Here is a 16,514-nt window from a genome sequence, read left to right as displayed (position 1 = left end):
TAGGAACAATTTGGGATTAGCAAGTATGTATGTTTGGTATGATTGGATATTCTTGATAGTTTTTAGAATTTATGAATATAAATTTTGTTTCATGTTTTTCAAAAACAATAAAATATTTTATGAAAAACCATGGTCAAACTCATTTTCAAAATTTGAAAAACTTCACTCAAATCAAAATTTTCATATTTTTTTTTTTTTGGGAATCTATGACCAAACGTTAGTTTAATAGGTCATTACAATTTTTTTTGTTAATATTTACGTCAAATTTTCAATAACTTCTTTACTTTTTATATATATACGCACACTTTATTCAGTTACTTTTTATATTACTCCTATAAAAGATCTGAAAATAGAAAAAAAAGATTTCGTATGATCTTTTGCTTCTGCAAGTTATGTCAAAACTTAAAACAATGTGCAAGTTATGTCAAAACATAAAACTATGTGTGGGCTGTAGTATATATAGAGGGAAAACAGAATAACATGATCAGCATCATTCCAGCTTTACATTTCCCCACACTTCACATGGTTTCATTTTAATTTCCTATTCTCCTCTACGTGCCATATGATTTTATCTTAGCCTTCACATCCTACAGCTATACAATTTTTAGATTCTTCTTAGTATTTTGCACCCCACCTTTTTTTGTTTGCGGCGCTGCCACGTTTTTCAACAGTTCAAACCGGTATCTTACCTTACTTTATTGTTTTCATTCGGCGTTTGATATTTATACTAATAAATTTGAATTTACATGGTATAAAATTTAGGACAAACAACACAAAATATCACTATAGGCTATTTAAACGAAAATATCCCTCCAAAAATTAATTTCGGTACTACCCATTCGGCCGAAACTATTTATCTGAGTATCCCCTCGCTCAAATCCTTCCTTCATAATATTATTTCGGTATATTTATATAAAATGATCATGATGATAGCTACTGCTTCATTTTTTCAGACTGCTCTATCTTGACTTATTCGCTTTCTTTTCTCTTTCATTTCGCATTTCTTTAACTCGGCTTGCTTTATCTAACCTTTCGTCGTTGTGTTTTCTCTAAGCCGAGGGTGGAAAACCCTCCTATCTTCCGAGATAGGATAAAGTCTCACAGACACTTTACCCTCCCTGCATCCTACACATTGTGAGATTTCACTGGGTATGTTGTTGTTGTTGATCATGATGATATCAGTGTCTCATTGAAGGACTTGAACCGTCCTCCATGATACCATCTCATTATATATATATAACATGATGATATCACAGAATTTTTTTTTCGTTGAAGAAAGTGTGTTTTTTGAATGAACGAACATGTCCTTTATGATATCCTATCAGTATATGTATATATAACATGAATATCATAGAGGACTGATAAGTGTTTTTGAAGAATTAATGAAAGAAGTCATTTGTTATACCATTATTGTATATAAGAGATACCATGTTGGTATCTTAATTTGGGGGCATTCATGTAAATAATTTTGAGACTATGAAAGTAATGGGCAGAGCCTGGTAATTATTTTGTGTGTCGTGGGAACTTGTGCTCTTTTCCCTAAAATTTAGTGCTAATACATGCACGTCCTCTTAAACGCTTCAAGAATTTCATTTAAACATTCAAACTAAGACTTATTTAATTAAGTACCTGACTACATAATAAAGTGCTTCTATCACACATTTATAATATATCTTTTAACGATACACATTCGCCGCAATAAATCATAAAACCTCATACCTATTCTAATTGATAATGTTGTCCATGATGCTTCATTTTTGCAATCAATAACAGAAAAGTTTTGATGTTTTAAACATGAATTAATATTTATGTGATGATAAGAATTGTAAAAAGAAAAAGAAAATATAATTTTTGGATCTTGTGATTTAAATATATTATAATATATGTGTGGACGATAAAACAATATTGTCACTGATAGAATTTTTAAGCAACAAGGTCAAAATATGATACATTGATATGTGTGTTTATGGAGCTATTGTAGATAGAAGATAAACAAAACTCGTCGCACATACGATGTTCGCACCAACTTATATTAGCTTATCATAATTGAATAATAAATGAGGTGACAATACACATTAATTAACCACAATTAGTAATAAAGTATGCAACTAATATGCATTATATATTCATTATTATGATGTAAATATCGCGAGCAAGTAAGTAATCCAAATAATGGCAGGAGTAAAATGTACACCCTTTTAATCAAACCCAATAATCCATAAGCCAAGAGGTCCCTTCAAACTTACACCTACTCCCTATGTATTGTTTTAAGTAATTGCAAAAGCAATAACAGATTAAACAATAATGATTTTCCCTCTTCTTTTCTTATTAAGCTTATGAAACACAATTTGAGACATGAGAGAGTTGATAAAATAAATTATTTTTCATTTTAGCTCCAAACAATTTAGTGAAGCAATCTATTAATTAACAAAATATTACTTACATTGAGAATTAAGTGACAGCTCATCACATTTCCCATTCATATTCCCCTTATATTGGCTCCAGCCTGGAAAACATAAAACAGGAAAACAATAATACTCTATTGTAATCTATTGGATTGACCGATTATTAAAAGACGTTAGGTAATTGTCGCCCATAATGACAAGAATGTCTCTTATAAGTTTTGTTCTTCTCTTGCAGATATAAGTTGATTAATGGAAACGCCATATTAGGAGAAATTGATTATTAGAGGAAGAAAAAAAAAGCAACATATATTTCTCATATAAGAAGAAATTGAGTGTCCACTTTTCTTTTTAACTTATTTAAAAAGAAGTCACCTTCTTATATTCAGTGGAGTAAGTTTTAATTTTAATATTTTTTTTAACTCTTAATGATAATTCCTTATAGGAATAACAATGATATGACATGTTTAAAACTATAAGCTTCGAAAAACATAGTTAGTATGTTATATACATTCTTAATTTAAAATCACAAAATAAAAAATAAAAATATTTATGAATATCGTGTTCAATCAAACTAAACCACATAACACGAAGCAAAAGAAGTACTTAATTTAACATGATATCAGAGTTTAACAAAGATTCCGAATTCGAACCCATCATCACTCATGAAAGAATAAATTATATATGCATATTAAGAATCTTCTGCCACAAGAATTACGACACTTCAGTATACGAATCATCACTGATCATATTTCCCTATTAAAATATAAAATAAAAATAAAATAAAAATTTTGTTCTATAAAATGAGGAAACAAATCTTATCCTCCATTTGTTATTTGTTTTTCATTATTTTTTCCTTTTTTTTTTCTTTCTATTTTTTGTAAGCAAAAGTGTAAATTTTGCCCTTATCTTCCTTCTACTCTCATTTACCTTGTTCATGCACACATTTCACCCTTACTTCACCATTCAATGTAACCAAGGGCGTTGCTAGCGCTACAGTTACTAATTTGGTCAAATTTAATAGTTTTGGTCCATAATTTTATATTAATGTTAAATTATTTAATGAACATGTATAAATTATTTATTTAGAACCTAATCATTTTAAATGATCAGAATGTTGACACAATAAATTAGGGGTTCTCGACACTAGACACTTCTGTACTATGATTTCGTTACGAATAAACTCACTACATTTCAAAATCAAACACTTACTACACCGTTTATATTATGAAAATCCTGTCACTTACACCCTACCCATATGATGTTTCCTCTCCTAAAATGATTTAAACCTTTTATGTAATAGAAATCCTACACAAATGAGAGTTCATCCAACTAAGTATATTTAACATAATTTTGAAGTGAAAGAATAAATAAAAAATCAAAATAAAAAAGAGAAATTTCTATGTAATAAATATTATAATTAAATAAAATGACAAATAACTTACATATTTAAGGTGCAAGAAAGTTATTACTAATAGTTGGTATATCTCTTTAATAATTTGTGTTCATTTTTCTATTTATGAGTTTCGAACAATAAATGTTTCAATTTTTTTTTAATAAAAGGTATGAATAAAATTTCTTGTTAAGCATTTAATCTTCGGTTTATAGTGTATTTTGTCTGAAAAAATGTCTTATTTATAGTGTATTTTGTCTTTTAGTAATTATATTTTAATATATTTAGTTAAAAGTATGCATCGTTGGAGGTATAAGTGTAGAATTTTCATAGTACAAAAGGTGCCCGTGTTTGATTTCAAAATACAAATGGTATATCCCTAACTGAATCATTGTAATGGAGTGTTTATTGTAGTTAAATCTTGGTTCGACACTCCAAGTTGAGGTGTCTATCTAGTCACTAGTTAAGTTAGAGTGTCTAACTTACAAAAAATGTCAAATTTGTTATTTTACCCTTTACAAATTTTTTTTATGACTCTTTTACAATAGATCTTTATTTTTTACACATAAAAATTTTGAAAAAAACATATAAGAGATCTATTTTTTTTTAATTTAAATTGTAAGAGATTAAGAGATCTTATTTCCTCTCTGATTTAAAGATTATCTAGGTATTAAGCCTTCGGCTAATGAATGTAGCCACTATTTTGCTCTTTGTTCTTATCCAACACGAGCTTGCAGTCTTCCACAATTCTGCCGGTTCACGCGCCATTTAAGTCACTGGTTTCTTATGTTATGTCATTTTCGGCTATCGTACTTATCGCTCAATTTTCATGCATATCACCTTGCATATCTTATCGGGTCCCCTAGTAGCCTCACTCGCGACTTTTAGCGCGTAGGTTCACGCACATTCCCTTGTGCCAAATCATCTTCCTTTCATAAACTGACACGTGGCCATAGATATTTCGTCGTTCAATGTAAAATTACAACTGCAAGAGATCGTTTGGTTTGGGAGATAAAATATAGCAGTATTCTACTATCCAAATTTATGTGATCATTTTTTTATTCTGTTGATATATTTTTATATTTAAAAATAATTTAACTTCATGAATTGATAGCCACACAAATATTCATGACTTATTTTACCACATGTTTCAAAAGTCTTTCTTTCTTTCTTTTTTATTTAAATTTTGTGTCAAATCAAATTATATCACATAAATTGAGACGGAGAAAGTAACAATTTTTATTCGTATTTGGTTAAACCTTTTCTTTCGAAATTAATAATTTCAGGATTATGTGTACAATAATTATAATATAATATTTTAATCACGCTCAATTTGAGATGAAAATTTAGGGATTAGTAATTCCGGGATAAAATACTAAAATAATATAGATGTTTTTCTTCCAACGTCATTTATAAAGTCAAAGTTAAATAAAAAATGAAATATTTTATCTGGTATAAAGTCGACCATTTAATTTATATTGTACTCATAGTCCCTAAAAATGAACCAACATCGACCAATAAAAGCATATTCACTATAAATACGTTCATTGTTTAATTTCTTATTATAATTTCGAAATTATAATTCCTGTAGAACCTGTTCACTGATCATGACCATATAGTGTACTTTGTTATGTCTGAAGGAATGTGTTGTACTTGAGATGAAATCAGCGTTTTTGGTCATGCGATTTAAAATCATTGGTTTGAAATCATGATTTTAAAATTTTTAAAATCAACGTTTATATTTTTGGACATATTTTTAAAATTTCATTTGTTTCAATCATGTGGGATTATATTCAAATCTCAAATCATTCTTTTTTTAAAAAGTTTGATAGTTTGGGATTTCAAATCATGATTTTAAAATTTTTAAATATAAAACTTGACTCATAAGTTTATATTTTATAAAAAAAGACCCATAAGTTGGTAAATATTTTTAACAATTACTCCCGCCAATCATTTATCAACCTTTATTTATGTCTATCATGTGGGAGGATTATATTAAAGAGTAATTACATTACTATTCATGTTAAATTTTCTTTTTTTATTAAACTAAAGTTTGATCAATTTATGTTGTATTTTTAGAAAAGCTTCTTCTAATTTTCAAATTTTTTTAAAACTTTTTAATTAAACTTTTGTTATATTTATTTATGTCAATTTTTTGTTTTTTTCATTTGTAAAGATTGTATAAACCTCCTAATTGAGAATATTTTGATAGTTTTTACAACTTGTGATTTTTATGCCTATAAGAAAAAATATAATTTAAGAAATCAAGAAGACATATCCAAACGATTTCATCTATAGATTATTTATTTAGAACTAAATAACTTGGGTAAAATTAGGATACATAAGTTATAATTTCTGGCTTAAAAATTGTTAAGTTTAACTCATGAAATGATGAAAATATAATCCTTTCAATCCATATAGACTGAGACGGATGTGTATATATATACACACACACTCATTTACCAGTCATGTTAGGCACAATTAAAGTTACTCCATTTAAAAAATTTGCGCCAATGTAGATTGATAATATAGAATTGAAGCATATTTTCTCTTTTTGAAAACATAAATTAAAGTATTTCGGGTTTGATTTGTTTAACATAGTCATGATAAATACATTAAAAAGCCTTTTATTAGTTTGATTTGATAATTATACAAGTTTTTTATAATATTTTCTTCTAAATTAGCTAAATTCTCACATCATCCATATATGACGCACCTGATTTACAACTAGGTCCGGTACACTTTCACCACATGGGATTCCTTCATTTTAATGGACCCACAATGTCCACCAATAATTGATAATTCTCCTAATCCTTTCTGTATTCCTGCTGGCAACACTTGCCTCTATGACTCAATTTATACTCGTTCATATGGACAATATTCTTGATATTTTCTCGTATGCAGTATTTATATTAAACTATTAGTCCATTATAATTACATAATTTAATAAAGAAATATATATATATATATATATATATAATTATAAATTGAATAAAAATTCTATTAGCAAACAATATGTTTCTGTAAAATTTATAACGATAGAGATTTAAATTTGATTTTCTCTTCTATTTACTACGGCGATCACATATGGGAGTTGACGCATGTATATGGTGTCGGAAGAATCAATGGAATATGATTTTTCCGAAAATCCTCAATAGAAAATACAGATTATTCCTTCCTTACACTGTCTAAAAGCTTTTTAATACTAATTTTTTAAGAAGAGTTTGTGATTAACCAGATTTTTATATACATTGAACCTGCTTGAATTACATTTAGACAAGTAGAAGCGGACATACGAGCAATGATGCGATATGGAGATCGTGATGAAATCACACATTTATCAGTAAAAATATCATAGGCAGTCTGTTTTACATCGCCATTTAACCTATACTCGTCTTTTTAAATTTTTTATACATAGACAACTTTAGATATGCAGTGCCTGAATTTAGGCTTGACAAAATCAATTAAGACGCATTGTATGAAGTTACATATGGTTGGATTTTAGTCATTTTTTCTTGACTTCAGTCATTTATGTCCTTCTTCAAGCAAAAATGACTGAACTTCGATCATGATTGAAGTTTAATAAAAATTGCCTGAACTTCAGCCGTATATGACAGAAGTTTAAGCTGAAATGGCTGAAGTGTAGCGAAAATGACTGAACTTCACCCATGTATAGCTGAAATTTAGGCAAATTAATTAAACTTTATCCATGTGTCTAAATTTCAACCACTGCGTCCGAAATCAGACTTTATGAAGACTAAATTAAGACTCTCCCCATTACTTAGAAAAACGAGTCACGGTACAACATATGAGATGCGTCGAGAAGATCAATTCCGTCTTGATCGAGAAAGCACCCTGCAAAGGGCCACATATAGGTGGTCACCGGTAGGTTAATACGTCTAAAGTTGTCTATAGCCGATGCACTATAAAGAACTTTTAAAAACCAGCACAAGTTAAATAACGATATCAAAAGACATTATACATAAACAGACACTCAAACTTGGTCTCAGCTGTCAAGTAAGCACTCCAACTTTGAGAGTACATATATAGACGTCTCAACTTGTTCCCACTATGCTTCATGGACACTCAATGCTGACGTGGCACTGACGTGACATATAGATTTTGGAAGTGTCTAGTTGATCATTTTGTAAGTTAGAGTATTCAATCAACACAGTGGAGACGAGTTAAGACGTCTAGATGCGCATTCTCAAAGTAGAAGTGTTTAGTTGTCAACTTAGACTAAGTTCGAGTGCCTGACTACGTATTATGCCATATCAGAATCGTGCATTCATGTACTTTTCCTTATTTATTAGTATGGTGTAAACACGAAATATATTTTTTTTTTGCCCATCATTATACTGCTAGCTAGCTAGCTCCAGTGCACTTCACCACATGGGAAAATACCTTATAAGGGACCCCACAATGAACACCAATAATTGATAATTCCTCCTAATCCTCTCTGTACTCCTGCTGGCAACACTTGCCTCTAAGCTTCTCCTTGTTCTTCATATGTTCTTATTCTTCTCCACCACCATCATTTTCTTTTTTTTTCTAAAAAATAAAAAATAAAAATCTCACCTTTTAAACCCACAAAACCATAAATTTCTCAAAACCCCAAATCTTTTTTTCCTCTCTTCCTATGCAATAACACAAAAAAAAAAAAAAAAAAAAAAAAAAAAACAATATTTTTTTGGTAACATCAATATGCTTCTTCTTCATCATAATCTTGGAAATTCCTTTGTTATATTTACATTTTTTCTATGTTCTTTATGTCTATTGATAGAAGCAAATTCATCTATTTATGAAGTTCTTAAATCCCATGGATTACCAATGGGATTATTACCAAAGGGTGTGAGGAATTTTACATTAGATAACTCTGGTAAATTTGTGGTTCATTTAGATCAACCTTGTAATTCAAAATTTGAGAAAAAAGAAAATGAATTACACTATGAAAGATATGTATCAGGGACTTTAAGTTATGGACAGATCGATTTAATTACTGGTATTTCAGCTAAAGATTTGTTTTTGTGGTTTCAAGTCAAGAAAATATATGTATCTTCATCAAGTTCTGGTGTCATTTACTTTGATGTTGGAGTTGTTTCTAAGCAGTTTTCATTATCTTCATTTGACAATCCAAAAGAATGTGTTGCTGTTCAGGTTACTACAGATCTTGAAGATGATGTTGCCAACTCTAAGGTCTTGTTTTTTTCATAATTGCTTTGTTTTTAAGTACTATGTTTTTTTGTTTATTGTGTGAATGAATCAATAGCTAGACATTAAGTCCGACTAATCTTGATTCGCGCCTGCTTAAGTATTCCCTGTCAGGATCTTTCATGTTATGTTATATTATATGTTTTTTATAGCAGCATTTCGCTGTAGCAACAAAAAAGCATAGGAACACGTTGTTATAGATAGGTTTGACTTTATTTGCTTCTCAAGATTCTATGACTAAGAGGGACAAATTAGTGAGTATTGGAATTTGAAATGATTTTATAGTCTACTTCTTGGTTACAAGAATGTGAACTTTAGTCCTTGATAGTAATCCAATTACCAAATGGATTGTTAATCTGTGTGATTTCTTGAAATGGTTTTTTTTGGGTTTATGTCTATTTTGTTGATTAAAGCTGAAAAATTCTATCTTAAACATATATAGTTAGTACAAGTATTTGCACAAGTTGCTGGCAGAATGTTCCAAGATTGTAAATTTTGTTGAACTTATAAGTACTTTGCTCTTTGTTTCTGTCAGCATTATGCATAATGTGCCATAAGTAGTACAATCTTGATGTACCTTTTTCTTGTCAAATTGTTTCAATGTTTCTTGTTACTTTTTTAGCTGACACCAACAAGTTTGGAATTGATTCATAACTGATCGATTGGTTCTTTTTATATGTGCAGAGTCTATCCAGGAAGATTCAATACAAGCTTGATCAGGGGAAGAATATTGGCAGTGCTGTTTTGTAGAATATGCTGGTCAAAAATTTGGTTACAAGAATTGCACATAGCTCAATCAAGTTCTTTGGATGTCTGTCATTCCTTGTATGTAAATGTCTGCAGAGAGTTTTGTCTGTCACAAATTGTGCTATGCTGGTTTGCTAAAGACAGATGCGAATTCAGAATCTAGAGTCAGTGAGTGAAAGTTGGAATCGAATATTAGAAATTGGAGGAAAACAAGAGAGTTGATGCCAATTGCTACAAGGGCATCTTAGAGTACATGGGGGTATAGGGGGATACAGGTCATCTGCTCAAAAATGTGAAATTTCTTTCTCAGATAAGGTTTGTTTCTTTTGTTGGATTCATTTATGGACATAGTTATAAATTATCACTTTTTGTAGTTGGAGACATAGAATATGAAATAATGAAATAAATTTGCATTTTTTTCTTTCTTGTACTATTTCCTGTCTTTGTATTTTGACTGTGGTTTTGCTTTAAATAGGGGTTGATTGCTGCTAATATGCATTAACTCATTCTTAAGTAAATCATAGAAATCATCTTTATGATAATAAACTTTGATTTAGTCAACCAATGAAAAAGGTTTTGCTGGATAAGCTTGTATGGATAAGGAGCAAGTTCTGGTTTGCAGTGCAGAAAGAGTGGTCCAAAACACATAGGTTAATTTTTTTTTTTTTATGACATTAGTCTGATTCGCCTTGCGCCTATCTCGACTATTTTACCTGATACTTCTTACTAGTACATGTACTAAGTAACTTCGTCCACTAAGGCTCGGGAATGTGAAAAATCATCTATGTGTTATCTTGCCTCGGTTAAGATTTAGTAGGCGTTTGGCCATACATTTTAAATATTTTTCGCTTTATTTGGAATTGAATATGGTGTTGTGTTTAGTTATACTTTTTGCAAAGGAGAGGAGAGCATTTTATTTGGAATATATGAAGATGGAGTTGAAAAAGAGGTTTGGAGTTGAAAATTCGATTTTCAAATGAAGTGAAAAATTATTTCCAAAAAAAGTGAATAATTCTCGTGGCCAAACGGCTACTTAAACACTGATTTTTCATGATTTTTCTCCCATTTTGTTGACTGTTAGACCAGAGACCACATATATGTTGATATGTTTGCAAGAGAGGACAAACTTTCATGCTATCTCTCACACAAAAACAAGATTATGAAGAGACTAGATAGATAGCCTATCTTTTTCAGTGGAATGAGGCATTTAAGGTTGGAATCTGTATAATTGGTTATTTGGCCTAAAGGCTTTTTATGTATGTGTTGGATGTGCAAGTTAAAAAGAAACTTTGTCTTTTGCTGTTTTAAATTGAAAGGGCTGTAATTTGCCAGAGTGGTTTTCCACTTCCTTGAGTATCTTTCATCTGTCAAAAGTTGTTATGGCAACAGAAAAGTGAGCACCAACTTTTTTCCAATGCACATTTGGTTACCGCAATCCATGCTTTGTTCTGTTTTGTTTACTGTCACACTTCCGGTATCTATATTAGGTAGATTAAATTGAATTAACATGTCCCAGATATACTTGATAGACCTATGTAAAGTGCAATAGCTAGATACAGTCTATATAAAATAAAACTCTTTTTTATAGAGCTGATATCTCGATCCATTTACAAACAACTTAACTATTTTATTAGATATTTATTGGAGTACCTCCCTTTGGTGTAGTTGTTGAGTAACTCTGTCTATCACGGGTTGTGCTGATAAAAACAAATCTCTTAGTAGCAATTTTTTTTTTTTTTTGCTTCTGATGAGATTCAGAACATGATTTCTAATTTTTTAAATAAATTTACCTACACTCAATGTTTACTCCATGTTACATTAATTTACAATGATTAAAGATAAGTTGAGGTGAAACTATAAGTAATTATAATTAAAAATAATAGAGTACGTACTTATACATATGCGTATTCATTGGATAGACATAAACATCGATAGTACTACACACCATATTGCATGGTCTTCATATATTTTGACTACAATGGCTAACCCCAAATTATCCCTTGATCCTATTGAAGCATATTTTATGTGGGCACTGTTTTTGGGTGAGCTTGATTCTTTATTATAGCAATTGAAATTCACCAAAATTTGTTTCTCCTACCTCCCCACTCCACCTCCAACAACCCCCCCCCCCCCCTCTCTTTCCCCGCCCCGCAACCCAATTCCCCACAACCAACGACAAAAAAAAAAAAAAACACACACACTAAAAAAAAAAAATTATAACTTATTGATGAAGTATATAATTTGTACTTTTTATTTATTTATTTATGTATTAAACTATATACTTTGAAAATCAATAAAGATATTAGGTGATTTTCTTTCTATTTTTTTGAACTTTAGCAGACAAAGTTATCTCAAATTTATATTGATGGGAGGTAATAGTTGGTAAAAAGAAAATGGTAGTTCAGTGCACGAAATACCCACGTTCACGCAAGGTTCATAAAAAGACTGCGCCCAAGGAGATATAGAGCCTGTTTGGATGGGCTTAAAAAAAAGCGAACTTATATAATTTTTAAATTTATAAGGCTACTTTAGATATGCTAAACCAAACAGGTCTAATTATTTTTTTGAGTTTAATTTAAGCATAAAATGACTTTAAGCTGATCAGTTAAACACTTAAAAAAGCTAAAAATAGCTTATAAGTAACTTATAAGCCAATCCAAACGGGCTCATATATAGGTAGTCTGTCATAATGCAAATAGTAATGACTAATTTGACGGCTCATACCCTTTAAATCACATGAAGATAACTATTATTTACTATTTCTTTAGTGCTACCCTTCAGATAATAATTGGTGCTTAGTGAAATAGTTAGAAATATACGTTGCCAGATGGCTGATACCATCATTATACTATAAAAAATTAATCATGTAAAAAGATAATCATGGCAGACATGGTCAGAATATTTAGTAGTAGTTGATAAATACATCACATACCACGTAGATTTTATGTCTGTATCTGATGAAATCACATGTAAGATGGCATATATTATACTCCCTCCGTTTCAATTTATGTGAATCCATTTAACTGAACACGATATTTAAAAAAGAGTGAAAACTTTTAAAACTTGTGGTTTAAAATAAATCTTAAATATTTGTGTGGCTGTAAATCATTTCATAAAGTGAATTTATTTCCAAATTAAGAAAGAGGTCATTCATTTTGATACGGACTAAAAAGAAAATAGGTTCATATAAATTGAAACAGAGGGAGTATATATTAGTTGGGTGAGGCCCGTGCTAAGCTCGGGCCCAAACTCATGATGAAAAAATAGTAAATTTAACTATAAAAATATAACTTATATCACATTTTTCTATTGTATAATTACTTTATTTTAGTGGCACGTCTACATAATTATTAAAGTTTTTTAGTCATAATTGAATGATTTTTAAAGAACAAGTCATCAAGTTATTTATGAGGAAGGAAGTTTTGAAGGAGAATTAGCAAATACAAAGGGACATAATATTCTATATTCACGAAAGAAGCAAAACTTTGGAGCTTTAAAACAAATAAAGGGTGTGTTTGGTATGGAGAAAAATTTTGGATGTTTTTTAGAAAATGTTTTTCAATTTTTCCATATTGGGTTGGTCAAAAATTTTGAAAAATATTTTTTCTAGGAAAATAAGATCATTCAAAATGAGGAAAATGACTTCCTTAGTAGAAGCAAGAAAATTAAGTTCCACAAATAACATTCCACATTCATTGTGACTTCCCCGCCCTCCAATACACCTCATCTTCAATACCCCACCATCGTAGCCCCCATCCCCACCACCCACCACATCCCCACCTCCACCCCATCTCCCATAGTACTTGTCTAGATTATATACAATTGATTTTAGGATAATATATTTTGCTTACGTACTGAACACAAAAAAATAAGAAAGAACACACTTATTTTCCTAAAAAAATATTTTTAAAATAATATTTTCCTTCATAAACACGCCCAAAGAGGAGATTATGGGGCACTAAATATTAAGATCTAATAAATGTTCTGATTGAAAATGAAACAGTGACTCCAAAGTTGCATAAATTTTAGCAAAATTTATAATAACAAATAATGTAAAAGGTACTCCCTCGATTCTTTTTTGTACTCCCTCGTGTTGACTTGGCACTTTCTTTAGGAAATTATTTATTAGGAGTAAAATATTCTAATTAAAATTTAAGTTTGACTACTAATACTTTATGTAGTTAATGATAACGGTAATATAGGAAGAATTATTAAATCTTTTGTGATTTGCTAAAATAAATAAGTAAAAATATATTTTTAGTATGACATAAAAACGAATAAAAGGAATAATTTAATAAGGGACAACAAGAGATTAAAAAAAAAAAAAAAAAAAAAAAAAAGAAGAAGAAGAAGAAGATATATGGTCCAATTACAAAGGCCCAAGTGGGCATGGCTATGAAAGAGAGCAAAAATCAGCCACGTGACACAGCATCATAGGACAAAATATAATGTGAGGACTACAAAAAGCCCCACATTGGCTCTTATATATAATAGTAATATACGCAACAAAACAATAACAAAAGCTAGCTAGGATGTTAGCTACTCAGGTGGAAAATGGAAATATCATAGAGGATTTTGATGGAATGATAAATATTTTTTTAGTTTTAATCACAAGTTTGAGCTTTGAATATTGAGTCACTTTATTAAAAAGTCTTTTACTATCTAATATGAGGATTTTCGATGCGAATTTAAATTTAATTAGCCCAAATACTAAAACCTCGGTGGAAAATCAAGAAAGAAAAGAAATAGAAATAAAATATTACATTGAACCCCCATGTTAGTATTGTTGACTTGACTCTTGAGCACTTGCTACCTGTTGGATTTTAGCTGGTTATTATTGTTTATTTTATTTCAAAATTCAATCAAATAATTAATAAAAATTTAGCTGGTTTTATTAAGGAACAAAAAGACCACTTGCTGTCCTTTTTGTTCTTGTCTCTGATGCTTCTCTCTATTATTAATATTCAGTGATAATGACTTCTAATTAAATTCACTTTCCTTTTTCTTTTGTTCTTTCCTTTTCTAGACACTCCTTTTTTTCTCCTCCCGATCCCCTCCACATGTTGAAGATTAGGACAATAGGACTATGTCAACTAGATTATTCTAATAGTGGAACAGTTAGGGAATTAAATAATTATTTAGGAAAAAGAAGCAAAACAAAGGAACATCTAAGTTTCCCAAGAAAATTAAATTTTGTAGCACTAGAAAAAATTAATCAGACTTTTTATGGCAATTAAAATCATCACATGCAAAATTCATCGCAAAAAGATATTTTTTGAGACGATACGCTAAGAAATGTCCAAACACTGAAATTTATTCGATTACAACAATGAAGAGTTGCCAAAAATGGTCTTTTTCCGTGGTGATGTTTGATTAAAAGTCACCACAAAAAAATCACATGCCAAGGTGGTCCAAAGATGTCTCTCGAAAAGAATTGGTAAAAGTGACTACGTCGCTATTTTGTGGCAAGTGTGTCGATTTTGGCACTCCCGTTTAAGTCATGATCGAAATTTATAAATATTTATAAATTAGCCATTTTAGAAACAACTTCAGACGTACAAAATTGAAGCAACAAACATCCACATCCAAGTTACAAATTTTATCTGAAATTTGGTCATATTGCTTGTGCAAGCAAACTTCCAACATATGCATCAGAAGTTTGGCTTGCCACGATCAAAGTTCCGACAAAAAAGGAAGCGATTTCTAACATAATTTTTTTCATACTCAGAACTTAAATCGGAGACCCTTAGTTAAAGTGTAAAGGAACCTTCTATCCCACCCCAATCCTTGTTGGTGATTAAATAATGAGATTGTCAAAGTTAGAAAGGCTTAGAATCTCTTGTTTCAGCATGCTCAAAGCTAGCAATTTTTTTTCATAGTATTTCGTATGTGCAAACAATATACAGTGATCTTTTCTTTCCCAAATACAATGTCCAATATTAGGCAGGATAGTATTAGATTCGGTTATACGGTGAACGATTGTTTACGAATGGAACGAAGACCTAACATTAGGGACAGACTTATAAGGGATTCATGCACTCCTTTAATCGAGGAATTATATACTAATCATATACTTAGTATATATAAAGTTATTTTTGACTTTTTTTTGTTCATAACAATCTTCTTGATAATTAGACGACAATCAAAATTAAAATAAGTTCTACCGCCGTCTGTGGGAATCGAACCCACGACCACATGGTTAAAAGCCATGCGCTCTACCAGCTGAGCTAAGACGGCATTCGTTAACTGCATTTAAGTTTCTAATTAATACTCCAATTCATATCTTTATTGAATTCTTTAACCCTTAAAAAAATTGAAGCGCATAGATTTTAAGCCACGGTCGTCTCAGATCCCTTCATTTTTTGTTCAACTTAACTTAGTTTATAATTGACATTGAGTTTGAATGAAGAGTGACAGCTTATTTTGATTAATTAATGATAATGATCATAAGTATTGCGAATTTTGCAAAAATGCCTTGCAAGTCTGTTTGTTAGATCTCATAAAACATTTCGGAATTGAGTTAACATGTAGACATGTACCTATATAAAAGGACCTTAATTTATAAAGATACTGCAATGATTAAAGGTTTGTAAGGAAATATTTGAGAAGAAGCCCAAGTATATCTCTCAAGCCAAAATGGACCAGTTGGAAGTTGCAATAGTTATAAGGTTTGGGCTGTATAGTTTTAAGGTCGAAGAAAGGGAAAAGGACATCAATGGCCATCCGGGTGAAACTATCGACACCCGGTGATCCAAAAATCT

The 16,514-nt window shown here is 30.3% G+C and overlaps 1 protein-coding gene and 1 non-coding gene across 2 annotated transcripts; one reads left to right on the top strand and one right to left on the bottom strand.

Annotated features, from left to right (window-relative positions):
- Positions 1–8,275: 8,275 nt before the first annotated feature.
- Positions 8,276–10,186, top strand: LOC132050528 (uncharacterized). The gene is made up of 2 exons (XM_059441797.1): positions 8,276–8,991; positions 9,691–10,186. Exons 1-2 carry the CDS (start codon positions 8,500–8,502, stop codon positions 9,754–9,756), a joined length of 558 nt encoding a protein of 185 aa, XP_059297780.1. The 5' UTR covers positions 8,276–8,499; the 3' UTR covers positions 9,757–10,186.
- Positions 10,187–15,917: 5,731 nt separating this feature from the next.
- On the bottom strand, positions 15,918–15,990 carry TRNAK-UUU (transfer RNA lysine (anticodon UUU)). The gene has a single exon. It is a non-coding gene; the product is annotated as a tRNA-Lys (tRNA).
- Between the last annotated feature and the right edge of the window lie 524 nt (positions 15,991–16,514).

This window comes from Lycium ferocissimum, chromosome 3, assembly GCF_029784015.1.
Source record: "Lycium ferocissimum isolate CSIRO_LF1 chromosome 3, AGI_CSIRO_Lferr_CH_V1, whole genome shotgun sequence".
Taxonomy (NCBI): Eukaryota; Viridiplantae; Streptophyta; class Magnoliopsida; order Solanales; family Solanaceae; genus Lycium; species Lycium ferocissimum.
The sequence above is the reverse complement of the archived record's forward strand: the minus strand, read 5'-3'. Positions and strand labels throughout refer to the sequence as shown.

Coding starts and splice junctions, on each gene's coding strand:
- LOC132050528 (XM_059441797.1), top strand. CDS start 8,500: ATGCTTCTTCTTCATCATAATCTTGGAAATTCCTTTGTTATATTTACA. Junction 8,992..9,690: donor ATGATGTTGCCAACTCTAAG/GTCTTGTTTTTT, acceptor TTATATGTGCAG/AGTCTATCCAGGAAGATTCA.